The sequence below is a fragment of the Phacochoerus africanus genome, chromosome 2 (genome assembly GCF_016906955.1).
Source record: "Phacochoerus africanus isolate WHEZ1 chromosome 2, ROS_Pafr_v1, whole genome shotgun sequence".
NCBI lineage: Eukaryota > Metazoa > Chordata > Mammalia > Artiodactyla > Suidae > Phacochoerus > Phacochoerus africanus.
Genome location: NC_062545.1, coordinates 227353794 through 227368989, shown reverse-complemented (window position 1 = coordinate 227368989; position 15196 = coordinate 227353794). Strand labels below are relative to the sequence as shown.

The 15196-nt window shown below is 34.3% G+C and overlaps 1 protein-coding gene across 1 annotated transcript in view; it reads right to left on the bottom strand.

The window, feature by feature from the left end:
* Positions 1 to 2640: 2640 nt before the first annotated feature.
* C2H9orf85 (chromosome 2 C9orf85 homolog) overlaps positions 2641 to 15196 on the bottom strand; it is a 63737-nt gene continuing 51181 nt past the window's right edge. The window contains exons 3-4 of the mRNA XM_047767773.1: positions 3307 to 3420; positions 2641 to 2823 (exon numbers count right to left, since the gene is read on the bottom strand). Of these exons, the coding sequence (XP_047623729.1) occupies positions 2673 to 2823; positions 3307 to 3420 (265 nt within the window). The 3' untranslated portion in view covers positions 2641 to 2672. The remainder of the gene's footprint in view (positions 2824 to 3306; positions 3421 to 15196) is intronic.

Sequence of the window (15196 nt, the reverse complement as noted above, 5' to 3'; positions counted from 1 at the left end):
ATCTGAAGAATTATAACTCACTCGGACAGGGAAGAATTTGTGCTAGGTCAAATAATTTAACTGGCTTTTTAACTACAAAAGTGACATAGTTCAGAAAACAAATTTACAAACAGAAAAGTAAGCCACACAAATTTATGACAGAAAAACTGTCTGTAAACTTAGAGGCTTCTTTATCATGAATATATCTCCGTTTATTTTTATTTTTTTTCATTTATGCCTCCATCTAATTTTAATGTCTTTCTTTTTTGGCTGCCCCACTGTATAGTGAGTTCCCCAGCCAGGGATCAGATCTGAGCTACAGTTGCAAACTGCTGCAGTGAGGCAACACTGGATCCTTTAACTCACTGTGCCAGGCTGGGGAATCAAATCTGCATCCTGGAGCTGCAGAGATGCCTCCGACCCTGTTATTGCCACAGCAGGAACTTCTAATTTTAATGTCTTGATAAGACTTTATATTTTTGTCAACAGAGTTCTTGAGTGTTTTTAAAATTGATTCCCAGGTAATGTATTTTTGATGCCACTGAAATGTTACCTGTATCTTTATTTTTTTATGTTAAAATATTCTTGAGTTAACAGACCATACACTCAAATAGTTCAATATGCATTCCTTTAATAACATTATTATGTTTTACCAAAATGATTCCATAATATCATCTCTTACCCCAAACCCAATAGTCAGTAAATATTAAAAAGGGCTCAAGCTTATTAGTAATTTAAAAAAATACAAATGAATAAGACAAAAACAAGTTGCACACATACCAAATTCACAGAAATTTTAAAGTCTGATACTAAGTGTTGGAAAGGGTGCAGAGCGCAGGAACTGTAATACATCATTACAGGGAAGGAAGATAAATCCTTCTGGAAAGACAGCTTGGCATTATATATTAATAATGAAGATGCATATACCTGATGTCCTCTACCACTGTAGATACACCTAATGTAGCCAGAAACAAGATATCCATACCAAGAAATACACAGTATTGTTTGTAACAGGAAAACTTGGAAATAACTCAAATGTCCCTCAATAATAAAAATAAATTGTGGTGTGTGAATAAAATATAACAAAGAAATGTAAAGTTAACAAATTAGAGTTACTGTAACAACACAGGTTAAGTTCACAAATCTCATAATAATGAAATGAGATACAAATTAACATGCATAGCATAAGTCTGTTCACATAAAGCTCAAAACCAATGCCTCCCACTTATCTGAAAATGGTCCAGCAAAACAAAACAAATATATATGTATATATCCATATATACTCAAATATAAAGAAAATGTGGCAAAATGTTAACAACTATGAATCTAAGTGAAGAATATACAAAGCTTCACTGTACCACATTGCTACTTTAGGTCTGAGATTTTTCAAAATAAAAAAATAGGAAAAAAATAAAAAATCAGACAAAGCTAATTTATATTGTATAAGAGTAATTTATTTAGCTGGATGTTATTAAACTATAGAGATTTTAAGCATTTTTTTCTTCATGTGTATTTCACAAAAGAAAAATGGTAAAAATGATGCAATAAGATATATAAAAACTTTCAAAGAAAAATTACTATATACTTGCTAAACATTATTATAGGAAAAAATAAACTTTTTGCTTTAAAACAAGCAAGTGTAAACAAGGGGGCTTTTGTTATGTGGGACATTTACCCGAGGTAAATCTATCAAAAGGTACCTCTTGAGGACCAATTTCTGAGGCCAATGACATAATGTTATCTGATTTTTCCATGAGATACTTCTTTTTTTTTGGTCTTTTGTCTTATTAGGGCTGCACCCGCGGCATAAGGAGGTTCCCAGGCTAGGAGTCAAATCGGAGCTACAGCTGCTGGCCTACACCACAGCTACAGCAACACCAGATCCAAGCCACATCTGCAACCTACACCACCGCTCACAGCAACGCTGGATCTTCCTCATGGATACTAGTTGGGTTCATTAACCACTGAGCCATGAGGGGAACTCCCCCATGAAATAGTCTCATACAACCATCAATTCTGAATCTTGCTTAGTTTGATATTAGATAATATATTCTTCTAAAAAATTCCAATGAAATGCAATACTCACTGTGGCAGATATATTCACACATGCCACTTTAAAATGTACTATAAGAAGTGGGGTGGATGGAGTTCCCGTCGTGGCTTGGTGGTTAATGAATCCGACTAGTGAGGTTGCGGGTTGAATCCCTGGCCTTGCTCATTGGGTTAAGGATCCGGCGTTGCCGTGAGCTCTGGTATAGGTTGCAGATGGGGCTCAGATCCCACATTGCTGTGGCTCTGGTGTAGGCCAGTGACTACAGCTCCGATTCGACCCCTAGCTTGGGAACTCCATATGCTGCAGGAGCGGCCCAAGAAATGGCAAAAAGCCAAAAAAAAAAAAAAAGTGGGTGGAGGGATGCACTGAGGGTTTAGGATGGAAATGCTATAAAGTTTTGTTGTGATGATCATTGTACAAGTAAAAAGAAATAAAAAATAAATAAAATGTATTATAAGAAAACTCCAGATTAATGTTTTATCATTATTCAAGTATCATACACAATTCATACTGTTCATTTATAAATTTTGCCTATTTTCTATAGGTTCTTCCAATTTCCTTACTGGATTCCACAATATGTTTTTTTAAAACCTTGAAGTTGTTCAGAATTTCATGTTTTCAAACTTTTAACATGATTATATTAATCCATTTGATTGTCATCTTCTTTGTCATCTAAATCAATATCAAAATCTAAATCATCATCTCTCTCTTCATTTCTTTGGCCCCTTCTTCTGTGGTTGGAACATAGACTATTTTCAATATTTTCTGTCTTTTCTGGTTCTTTATTAAACCTACAGATGGAAGAAGAAAACTGTTTATTTCTCAGGATTTCATTGTTTAACTATATAGACTGAAAAGACCTTTATACTACATTTCTTGATTAATAGGACCATAATGATATGAGGAAAAGATTCTTGATGATTAACTTAAGAGCTGACCAATTATAATACAGTTGTCAATAAAGTATGATCAAAAGAAATTAATACACGATATTCATGTGAAAAAGAAGTTACATAATGAGTAAATCTTCTGCAATGTGTAATAAATGTGAACCTCACAGATGTTTTAATTTCCTAAAAACAATGTTTTACTTTTATTATAATGATAGAGAATTTTAACAATTAATTACGTTTTTCCTGTTAGTAGAAAAACATCTACAATGGCATGATATACTGCATGTTAAGACTTTCAGAAGTACTGAATGTTTCTTTAAAAGAAAACTCATACATCAATTACTAAAAGAGTAAACCATGAACATAAAAAGAAATACTCACGGGATAACAATGTCTTCTTTCTTTCCACATTTGGCACAAACTTCAAGTTCACAGGCACACGGTCTACATATTATGTGATAAGAATCCTTCACTGTCTTTTGTAAACATTTAACACTAAAAGTGGAAAAGAAAATCAAATCTTTTTTTTCCTGCTTTTTAGTGCCACACCTGAGGCATATGGAAGTTTCCAGACTAGAGCTTGAATGGGAGCTACAACTGCTGGCCTACACCACAGCCACAGCCATGCAGGTTATGAGCCGTGTCTGCAACCTACACCACAGCTCATGGCAACGCTGGATCCTCGATCCACTGAGCCAGGCCAGGAATCGAACCTGCATCCTCATGGACACTAGTCAGATTTTTTTCTGCTGTGCCACAATGGGAACTCCCCAAATCTTAATTTTTTAATTACCTAAGTTTTACTTAATGATTACCTAATTTTTATTTAATGAAATACGGGGAGTTAGTAAAATGTATAGCTAATAAGCCCAAAAATTAAAATTCCTAGATCTCAATCTCAGATATTTCTCTCATATGTCATTTTAGTTTATTTAGCATATCTAGACAACAGTTTAAAGCTCAAAGTAATAGTACTTGACATTTATCTTTCTTAAAGCTTTAAAAAAAATCATCTGCAAATATTGACAGTTTTACTTCTTCCTTTTCTTTTTTAAAATTTTTACAGCCACACCTGCAATATATGGAATTTCCTGGGCTAGGTGGTCAAATTGGTGCTGTAGCTACAGCCTCTGCCATGGCCACTATAACACCAGATGCAAGCCTCCCCCTGCGATCTACCCTGCAGCTTGCGGCAAAGCTGGATCCTTAACCCACTGAGTGAAGCCAGGGATCGAACCCACATCCTCACAGAGACAATGTCTGGTTCTTAGCCCACAGAGCCACAGAGGGAACTCCCTGCTTCTTCTTTTCAATTTGGATTCTTTTTATTTGTTTTTCTTGTCTGACTGCTCTGGCTAGGACTTCCAACGCTATGTTGAATAAAAGTGGCAAGAGTGGGCATTCTTGTCTTGTTCCTTAGAATGAAAGCTTTCAGCTTTCACCACTGAGTATGGTATTAACTGTGAGCTTGTCATATGTTCCCTCTACACCCACTTTTTGAGTTTTTATCGCAAAAGAATGTTGAATTGTGTCAAATGCTTTTTCTGCATTTATTGAGAAGGTCATAAGGTTTTTATCCTTCATTTTTTTTAATGTGGTATATTATATTAACTGATTTAAGGAATCTGAACCATCCTTGCACCTCTGGAATAAACTCCACTTGATCATGGCGAAAGATTTTTTTAAAGTATTGTTGAATTCTGTTTACTAACAGTGATTCGGTCTTGACAGGTTGTATGCTTTCAGAAATTTATTCATTTCTTATAGGTTGTAAAATGTGTGATGTACAATTGTTCATAGGAGTCTTATATGATACTTTGTATTTCTGTGGCATATGTTGCAATGTCTCTTCTCCTTCATTTCTGATTTGATTTGAGTTCTCTTTCTTTCTTTTTCTTTTTGGGGTAATTCTAGCTAAAGGTCTGTCAATTTTATCTTTACAAATAACCAGTTCTTAGATTCACTGACCTTATCTGTTGTCAAGTTCCTATTTCATTTATTTCCACTCTGATCTTTGTCATTTCCTTCCTTCTACCAGCTCTGGGCTTAACTGTTCTATTTTTCTAGTTCCTTTAGGTGTAAGTTTGGTTGTTTAAGATTTTTCTTGTTTCTTTATTGCTAGGACTCCCCTCTCAGAACTGTTTCTGCTTCATCCCATAAGTTTTTGTACATTGTATTTTCATTTTCATTTCTCTCAAGGTACTTTTAAATTTCCCTTTGGTTTCTTCTTTGACCCTTTAGTTGTTAAGTAGTATATTGTTTATTCTCCACAAATAAGTGAATTTTCCCAATTCTTCTTCTGACTGATTTCTAGTTTCATACCACTGTGTTTGGAAAAAATACTTGATATATATGACCCAATCTTCTTAAATTTTTAAGACTTGTTTTATGGGCTAACATACAATTTATCCTGGAGAATGTTTCATGTACACCTGATAAGAATGTATTTTGTTGCTTTTTCATGAAATGTTCTCTCTATATATCCATATAATACTGTTTAAAAGTCCATACTATCCAAAGCAATCTATAGATTCAAGGCAATCCCTACCAAAATTTCAATGGCATTTTTCATAGAAATAAAACAATCCTAAATTTGTACAGAACCAGAAAAGGCCCCAGATAGCCAAAGCAATCCTGAGAAAGAAAAGCAAAACTGGAGGTATCACGCTGATTTTAAACTATATTACAAAGTCATGGAGTTCCTATCATGGCTCAGTGGTTAACAAATCTGACTAGGAACCATGAGGTTGCAGGTTCAATCCCTGGCCTCACTCAGTGGGCTAAGGATCCAGCATTGCCATGAGCTGTGGGGTAGATCGCATATGTGTCTCGGATCCTGTGTTGTTTTGGCTCAGGCGTAGGCCGGTGGCTACAGCTCCGGTTAGAACCCCTAGCGTGGGAACCTCCATATGCAGCAGAAGTCGCCCTAGAAAAGACAAAAAACAAAAACAAAAAACACACAAAGTTATAATAACCAAAACAGTATGGTACTGACATGAAAACAGATACACAGATTGATGGAAAAGCATAGAAAGCCCAGAAATAAATCCATTCATATATGGTCAATAACTTTATAAAAAGGAGCCAAGAATATACAATAAGGAAAGAAAAACTCTTCAATAAATATGAAAAACAAGACCACCACACACAAAAGAATAAAACTACTATCTTAAACCATACACAAAAATTAATTCAAAATGGGAGATCCTGCTGTGGTATAGCAGGTTAAGAGTCTGACTGCAGCAGAGACATGGGTTCACTCCCCAGCCAATGCAATGAGTTAAAGGGTACAGCGTTGGCACAGCTGAGGTGTAGGTCCCAGCTGTGGTTTGGATTCAATCCCTGCCCTGGGAACTTCCATATGCTGCAAGTGCAGCCATAAAATTAATACAATAACAACAATAACAACAAAACATCATCCTAAAATGCTTCTGGGAGTTCCCACTGTGGCTCAGTGGGTTAAGAATCTCACTAGTATACACGAAGATGTGGATTCAATCCCTGGTCTCACTCAGTGGGCTAAGGATCCAGTGTTGCTGCAAGCTGTGGTATAGGTCAGAGATGTGGCTCGGATCTGGCATTGTTGTGGCTGTAGCAATAGGCAGGCAGCTGCAGCTCTGATTTGACCCCAACCCTGGTTCTTCCATATGCCGCAGTTGCAGCCTTAAAAAGAAAAAGAAAAAAAAAGTTTCTGGACAGTAAAGGAAACCATCAACAAAACTGAAAAGGCAACCTACAGAATGGAAGAAAATATCTGCAACCTGATAAGAGGTTATATCCAAAATATAAAAAATTCATATAACTCAAAACTAGAAAATAATTTGATTAAAAAATGGGCAAAGGATCTAAATAGACATTTTATTCAGAGAAGATAAAACAGATGGCCAACAGGTTCACAAAAAGATGGTGAACATCACTAATAATCAGGGAAATGCAAATTAAAACTACAATGAGATATTACTTTACACCTGTTAGAATGGCTATTATCAAAAAGGTAAGAACTAACAAATGTTGCTAAGAATGTGAGAAGAAAGGAACCCTTATGCAGTGTTGGGAATGTAAATTAGTGCAGCCACTATGGCAAACATTATAGGGGTTAATCAAAACATTAAAAACGGAGCTACCATATGATCCAGCAATTCTACCTCTGTGTATTTATCCAAAGAAAATAAAAACACTAACTTTAAAACATACATGTACCCCATGTTCACTGCAGCATTATTTGCAATGGTCAAGAAATGGAAACAATCCAAGTGTCCATGATGGATGAATGAAGATAGAAAATGTAATCTATGTGTAGACACACATACATATACATACATACACAGTGGAATATTATTCAGCCATAAATAAAGAGGGAAATCTTTTCTTCTTCTTTTTTTTTTTGGCTGCACCCACAGCATATGGAAGTTCCCGGGCCAGGGAATCAAATCAAGCCACAGCTGCGGCAATGCCAGATCCTAAACCCACTGCACTGGGCTGGGGATCAAACCCATGGCGCTAAAAAGACAACACCTGATCCTTACTCCTCTGCACCACAGTGGGAACTCCTTAAGAGGGAAATCTTGCCATTTGTAACAACATGTTTGGATCTTGAGGGCATTATGCTAAAGGAAATAAGTCAGAAAGAGAAAGAGCATGCTCTTAAGAACATATGAAATCTTTATAAACAAAAGAAAAATAAATAAATAAAACACCTAGCTCATGGATACAGAGATCATGGCTGTCAGAGGCAAGGGGGAGGGGGTGGGCAAAATGGGTGAAGGTACAAACTTTTGAGTTAAAAAATAAATTGTCATAGCAATGTAACATACAGTATATATACCATAGTGCATATAAAGATGCTAAGGAAGTAAATCTTAAAAGTTCTCATCACAAGAAAAAAAAAAATTTGTGACTATGTATGGTGACAGATGTTAACTAGACTTACTATGATGATCATTATGCAATGTATACGAATCATTACACTGTATACTTGAAACTAATACGTTGTATGTCGATTATACCTCAATTCTTAAAAAATTAAAGCCACATGTGCATCAAAGACGTTATTAAGAAAGTAAAAGGAAAAGCCTGCTAAATGGAAGAAAATATTTGGAAATCATATCTGATAAGGAACTGGTATCTAGAAATACACTAAAGACTCCTATAACTCAATAGTAAAAAGACAAATAACAATAAAAAATAAGCAAGGGACCTGAATAGACATTTTCCCAAAGAAGACATATAAACGGCCAATGAGCATACGAAAAGAAGCTGAACATCTTTAGTTATCAGGAAAATGTAAATCAAAACCACAATGAGAAACCACCATACACCCAGGAGGTTGACTATTATCAAAAAGAAGGACAAAAAAAAAAAAAAAAAAAGGAAGGACAATAACAAGTGTTGGTAAGGATGTGGAGAAATTGGAATTCTCATATTGATGGTGGGTCACCTTTAAAAACAATTTGGCAGTTTCTCAAAAGGCTATAAATACAGAAATATCATATAACCCAGAAACTCTACTTCTAGATATACTGAAGAGAAGTGAAAATAGATATGCCCACAAAACCTTGTACATCAATGTTCATAGCAGCATTATCTATAAGAGTCGAAAACATGGGAATAATCCAAATGTTGATCAACTGATGAATTTATAAATAAGAATATATATCTATACAATGGAATATTATTTACTAATAAAAAAGAATTAAGAACCGATCAATGCTAAAACATGCATGAAAAAAATATGCTAAGTGAAAGAAGCCAGTCGCAGAAGACTACATAGTATATGATTCTGTTCATATGAAATGTCCAAAATAGACAAATCTATAGAGATGAATGGATGGGGGAATGTTTTGGGGAGAAAGGAAGACTGACTCCTAATTGGTATGAGGTTTCTTTCTGAGATGATCAAAATTCCAAAAACTGTGCATGCACAATTCTGTGATATACTAAAAGCTGCTAAGCTGCTTCATATGAATTGTAGAGTATGTGAATTATTTTATAATTAAGAATTATTAGTAAATCTTAATAAAGCTGCTTTTCAAGAGCCAAATGGAAATATTAGAAATAAGAAAAACATGGAGTGCAAGATACAGACATAAGGAGAGCAAGATACAAGATATAAGAAATTCACTTTAGACATAAACAGCGTATCTTGTTTCATTGTACTTTTGCATAATTGCTTTTTTTAAAAAACAAGTGGAAGTTCTGTGGCAACCCTGGTTTGAAGAAGCTTATCGCCTTTTTCCCAAAAGTATTTGTTCACTTCGTGCTTCTGTCACATTTTGGTTATGTTTGCAATATTTCAAACTTTTAAAATTATTATTATATTTTTTATGGTGATTTGTGATGAGTAATCTTTTATGTTACTACTGAAAAAAGATTATGACTCACTGAAGGCTCGATAATGGTTAGCATTTTCTAGCAATAAAGTATTTTTAAACTAAGGTGTGTACATTGATTTTTTTAGGCATAATGCTATTACATACTTAATAGACTATGGTATTATGTAAACTAAGTTTTATTCATCTGAATCACTTTACTGCAATATTTGACTTACTGAGATGGTCTGGAACCAAACTCGCAATATCTCTGAGGTATGCTTTGTATACAGTTAAAACAAGTAGGACAGGGGGAAAAAAAAACATGTAAACACAACTCAAAAGAAAGCTGGAGTAGCTACATTACTATTAAAATAGACCACAAAACAAAGAAAATTGTCAGGTTTAAGAGAGGACATGACACTAAAGGAATCAATGTCCCAAAAGGACTCAATAATCCTAAATGTTTATGCTCCTAAAAATATCATGCTAAAATAAGTGATGCAAAACTACTGAACTAAAAAGAGAAACAAACAAATCCACATTACAACTGGGGACTTCAATACTCTCTCTGTAAGTGAAGCAACAAGTAGACAAAAATCAGTAAAGATATATAGAACACCTTTCTGATGGAAGTCTATCAATCAAAATGACATTTATATAGCACTTCATCCAATAAGAGCAATATATTCTCTTTAAGCACACATGGAACAGAATCTAAGATAGCCCATATTCTGAGCTATAAAACCAACTCAATGAATTAAACCCCAAAACCTAAAATGTATATAAAACATGTTCTCTTACCACAATGGAATTAACTAGAAATCTGTAACTGAAAAATATCTGGAATATGTCTAAATATAGAGAAATTAAACAAAACACCTCTAAATATAGGTCAAAGAGGAAGTCACAAGGATGATTAGAAAATATTCTGACTGAATAACAATGAAACTAGCATCAAAATTTGCAGAATGAAGCCAAAGAAGTTTTTGGGACATTTACATAATGAAATGTTTATTTTAAGCAAAGAAGAAGAGATTAAACTCAAAGCAAACAAAAGGGAGGGAGTGATATCAATATGAATAGAAACTAATGAATTGAAAACAGAAAAATAGAGAAAAGCAATAAAACACAAGGCAGGCTCTTTGAAAAGATTAATATAATTCATAAACACACAGTCAGGATGATCAAAATAAAATAGAGGACACAAATTACCAATTTTAGGAATGAAAGAGGGAGCAACACTATAGACCCAAGAGCTATTAAAAGAATAATAAGAAAAATTTACTTAAAACTCTATGCCTATAAATCCAACAAGTTCATTAAAATGGAGAAGTTTCTGGAAAGACAGAGTATAAAAACTTGCTTAAGAAAAGAGACAGGACATGATGGAAGATAATGTAAGAAAACAAATGTGTGTGTGTGTGTGTGTGTGTGTGTGTGTGTGTGTGTATGAGTGTGTGTGTGTGTATGCTGGGTCACTTTGCTGTATAGCAGAAATTGACAGAACACTGTAAATCAACTTAATAGAAAAAATAAAAATCTTACCAAAAAAAAAAAAGGCAAAAAGAAAAGACAGATAGGGAGCTCCAGTTGTGGCTCAGCAGGTTACAAACCCGACTAGTATCCATGAGGATGGGGTTTGATCCCTGGCCTTGCCCAGTGGGTTAAGGATCTGTCATTGCTGTGGCTGTGGTGTAGACCGGCAGCTGCAACTCTGATTCAGCTCCTAGCCTAAAATCCATCCCATTTTAGATGTGGCCCTAAAAAAGCAAAAAACAAACAAAACAAAAAAACAACAAAAAAAGAAAAGACAGACAATCTAAAAACTCCTCTATACAGTAAAGAAAAACTTTAACTATGGTTAAAAACCCTCCACCAAGGCCCAAATGGCTTTACTGGTGAATTCTATCCAAACATTTAAGAAATAATACTAATTGTACATAGGTCCTTTCAGGAAAAAAAAAAAAAAAAAAAAGACAGGAAAAGTTCCCAACTCATTTGATGAAGCCCTGACATCAAAATAAAACAAAGACAAAATTACAGTATTTCTAATGAACATAGGTATAAAAATGTGACAAAATGTTAGCAAATCAAATCTAGCAATAGGGAAAAAGAAAGGATACACATCATGATCAAGTGAGGTTTATCCAAGGGCATGAAAGGCTGATTCAATGTCAAAGTTAGTAACTGTAACTCACCAAATCAATGTTCTAAGGAAGAAAAACCATATGATGATCTAAATAGATGCAGAAAAATGTAACATCCATTCATTATATAAACTCTCAGCAGACAATAAACTGAAGGAAACTTCTGCAACCCAGTAAAAAGCATCTACATAGAAACTATAGGTGGTATCATACTTAATGATGAACGACTGAATAAGTTCCCCATAAGATTGGAAATGCGCAAGAATAACTGCCCTCGTTACTCCTTTTCAAAAATATACTGGAGGGAGTTCCCTGGTGGCCTAGAAGCTAAGGGTGCAGCATTGTCACTGCTATGGTGCAGGTTCAATCCCTGGCCTTGGGAACTTCCGCATTCCATGGGCGCAGTCCAAAACAATCCCAAAACATACTAGAGGTCCTAGGCAGTGCAATAAAGCTAAAATAAAAGTAAAAGTCATACAGATCTGAAAGTAAGAAATAAAATGGTCTTCATTTTTTTCACAAATCGCTGACTATGTAGAAAATCTCACAGAATCTACAAAAGACATTAGAAATTAAAAGTGGGTAAATTAAAATAAACTGTATTTCTGTGTTCTAGCAGTGACCTATGACTTTCCATACAAATTGAGAAGCTGATTCTAAAAGTTATAAGAAAAAGCAAACATAATAGCCTAAACAATTTGAAAAATAAAAACAAAACTCAAGACTGGATTTCAAGACATCTTTAAGCTGTAGTAATCAAGGTAGTGTGGTATTGGTGACAGACATAAAGATCAATGGGACAAAGTTGAGTCCAGAAACAGATATATAATCTGACATATATAATCAACTGATTTTTAACACAGTACAAGGGGAATTCAATGGAGAAAGGACAGAATTTTCAACAAATGACCCTAGAACAGTTCAATATTCATAACATTAACAGGAAATGGATCATAAACCCCAAATAAAACTAAGAATTACATACTTTCTAGGAGAACATATAAGAGAAAATAAATATTTGTAATTCTAGGCTAGGCAAAGATTTAATTATGACAAAACTATGATCAGCAAACCCTGATAAGTTAGACAGATCTTCACCAAAATATTTCTCCACTTCAAAAGACACTATTAAGAAAATGAAAAAATAAGTCAGAGGTTGGCAGAAAATATCTGCAAAATGCATATCTGATAAAAGATTTGTATTCACAATATATAAAGAACTCTTAAAAACTGAGTAATAATTAAAACAAAGTAACTCAATAAAGTCATAAAATAAAGATATGAACAGAAAAAAAGAAATAAGGATGCAAAATGACCACATGAATGGATGCTTAGCACCACTGGTCATCAATGAAATGCAAATTAAAATCACAATGAGATACAGCTATTCACTTATGACTAAAATAGAACAAAACAAAACTTAAAAAACAAAACAAAACCCTGACAGTCCTAAATACTAAGGATGCAGAACATCTGGTTCTCTCACACACTGCTAGTCTCAATGCAAATGATGCAGCCAATATGGAAAATAATTTGCCAGTTTCTTATGAACATAACCTTAACATACAACCCTGTAACCTCACTGCTAGATATTTTTTTCTCAAGAGAAGTGAAACCATACATTCACACAAAACCCTGTGCATGAACGTTTATGGCAGTATAGTTCACAATCACCAAAAACTTATAAAACCTAAATGTCCATCAACCAATGAATGAAGAAATGGGTATATAACTCAGCAATAAAATGGGCTTAACCACTGATTAACTCAACAGTGCAGATAAATCTCAAATCTGCTAAGTTAAAGAAGCCAGCCTCAAAAGACTAACACATGATTCCGTATATATAACATTCTCCAAAAAAGTAAAAGTATAGGGAAAGAAAAGAGGTCACTGTTTGCCAGGGATGAGGTAGAAGGAACTAAAAAGAGTTCTACAAAAGAATACAAAGAACTACAAAGGAATGTTTGGGGGATAACACAGTGTATTTTAATTATGGGGTTGGTCTCACAACTGAATTCATTTCTCAAAACTTATAAAACTGTTGTTAAAAACAACAGGTCCCCAAATTCAGTTACTTAAACTAAGCACCAAATCACCAAAGTGAGACGATTTTAGTTTTGGCGCTTCCAGAAAAGGAATTTTAAACCAATCAGGAATAATCTGACTAGCTAGATAGTCTGACTCTTAGACCCCTGCCACCCAGGCAAAGGAAACCAACCTTGCAATAACAAACTTGCTTTTTTGTCTAATGTAACTTTCTGGATCCCACTTTCTTCTGCTTTAGCCTTTCAATATTCTATAGCTCCTCAGAGCTTCTTTCCATCTGCTAAATTGGATAAAGCCAATAAGATCTGTAAGATTCACTCATCTGATTTTTGTTTTTTACACTGTACACTGCAAAGGGTAAATTTACTGTATGTAAGAGACTTGACTGGGAAAAATAAATCAGAATTAAAAAAAAATACTCTTCAATATACAAAGTGAAAATACTTTCAAAAATTTTTTATTTAGTTACTTGGTATGTTTGTGTTTTGACTTTCCAAACAGCTTTACTTAATCACTGCAATAAAACTTAGGTTAAAAGTTTATGCCCTTAGAACACACACAGGAGTTGCCATAATGGCTCAGTGGTAATGAACCCAACTAGTACCCATGAGGATGCAAGTTTGATCCCTGGCCTTGTTCAGTGGGTTAAGGATCTGGCATTGCTGTGGCTGTTGTGTAGACAAGCAGGTGCACCTAGCCTGGGAATTTTCATATGCCTCGGTACAGCCCTAGAAAGACCAAAAAAAAAAAGAACACACACAATATTCTAAAATCCATATGGATTAGGAAAAATTTCAGAGTATTTTTTGCCTTCAATTTTTTTAAGTTTTTAAATAATTTTAAAGAAAGTCTGTCTTGGATAGGTTCCTCTGAGGCTTCAAAGAAATTCATTTCTAAGAATATGTTTTTTAACAACAGAAACTCTTGGGATAAACCAATCCTTAGGTATTCACATTGCTAATTCAGGGATAAAAGCTTATTTACAGAACTGTTAATGTTAAAGTTCTATGCAAATGTTGTTTAATAACAGAAACTCTTGGGATAAGCCAATCCTTAGGTGTTCAAATTACTAATTCAGGAATAAAACTGTACTTATAGAACTGTTAATGTTAAAATTTACATTCAAAATAGGCTCAAAAATGGGATATCCTGTTTTGGAATGTGGAGTGAAAAGATAACAGATTCTTCTAGCTCATCTAATCCTCAAAACAGTGACTTTTAACACTGGCTCAAACACCTACATAGCTTATTGAAATGCAGACTCCTGGGCTCCACCCATTATTTACATAATAATGGGTTTGGGTCCCAAGAATCTGTTAACAAACTTTTCAAGAAATTCTCATGTACATTACCACTTGAGAGCTTCTGACAAGATCAAAGTACTACTGCCTTGACGGGGGTTTTCAGTGTTCCTAAAGCTGGTTGAGAAGAGAAAGATTCTGTTCCTGAAAGCAATTATGCTCTTTCCAAATTTAAACTCATTCTGAAAAGCAGGTTGTATTCATTCTAAAAAATAGGTTGTAGCTCTGTGAATATAAATATACCTATCTTATAAGGAGATGCAAAACAAACACAAGTTTTAAAAATTATACACTTCCAATCCCTATGGCAAAACAATCTGAAAAAGAATGGATGTATAACTGATGGACTTTGCTATACACTTGAAATTAATACAACATTGTAAGTCAACTATATGCCAATAATTTTTTAATTAAAAATAAAATTGGAAATAAAATATAAAGTACAGAAAAATGCTAATATTTCTAT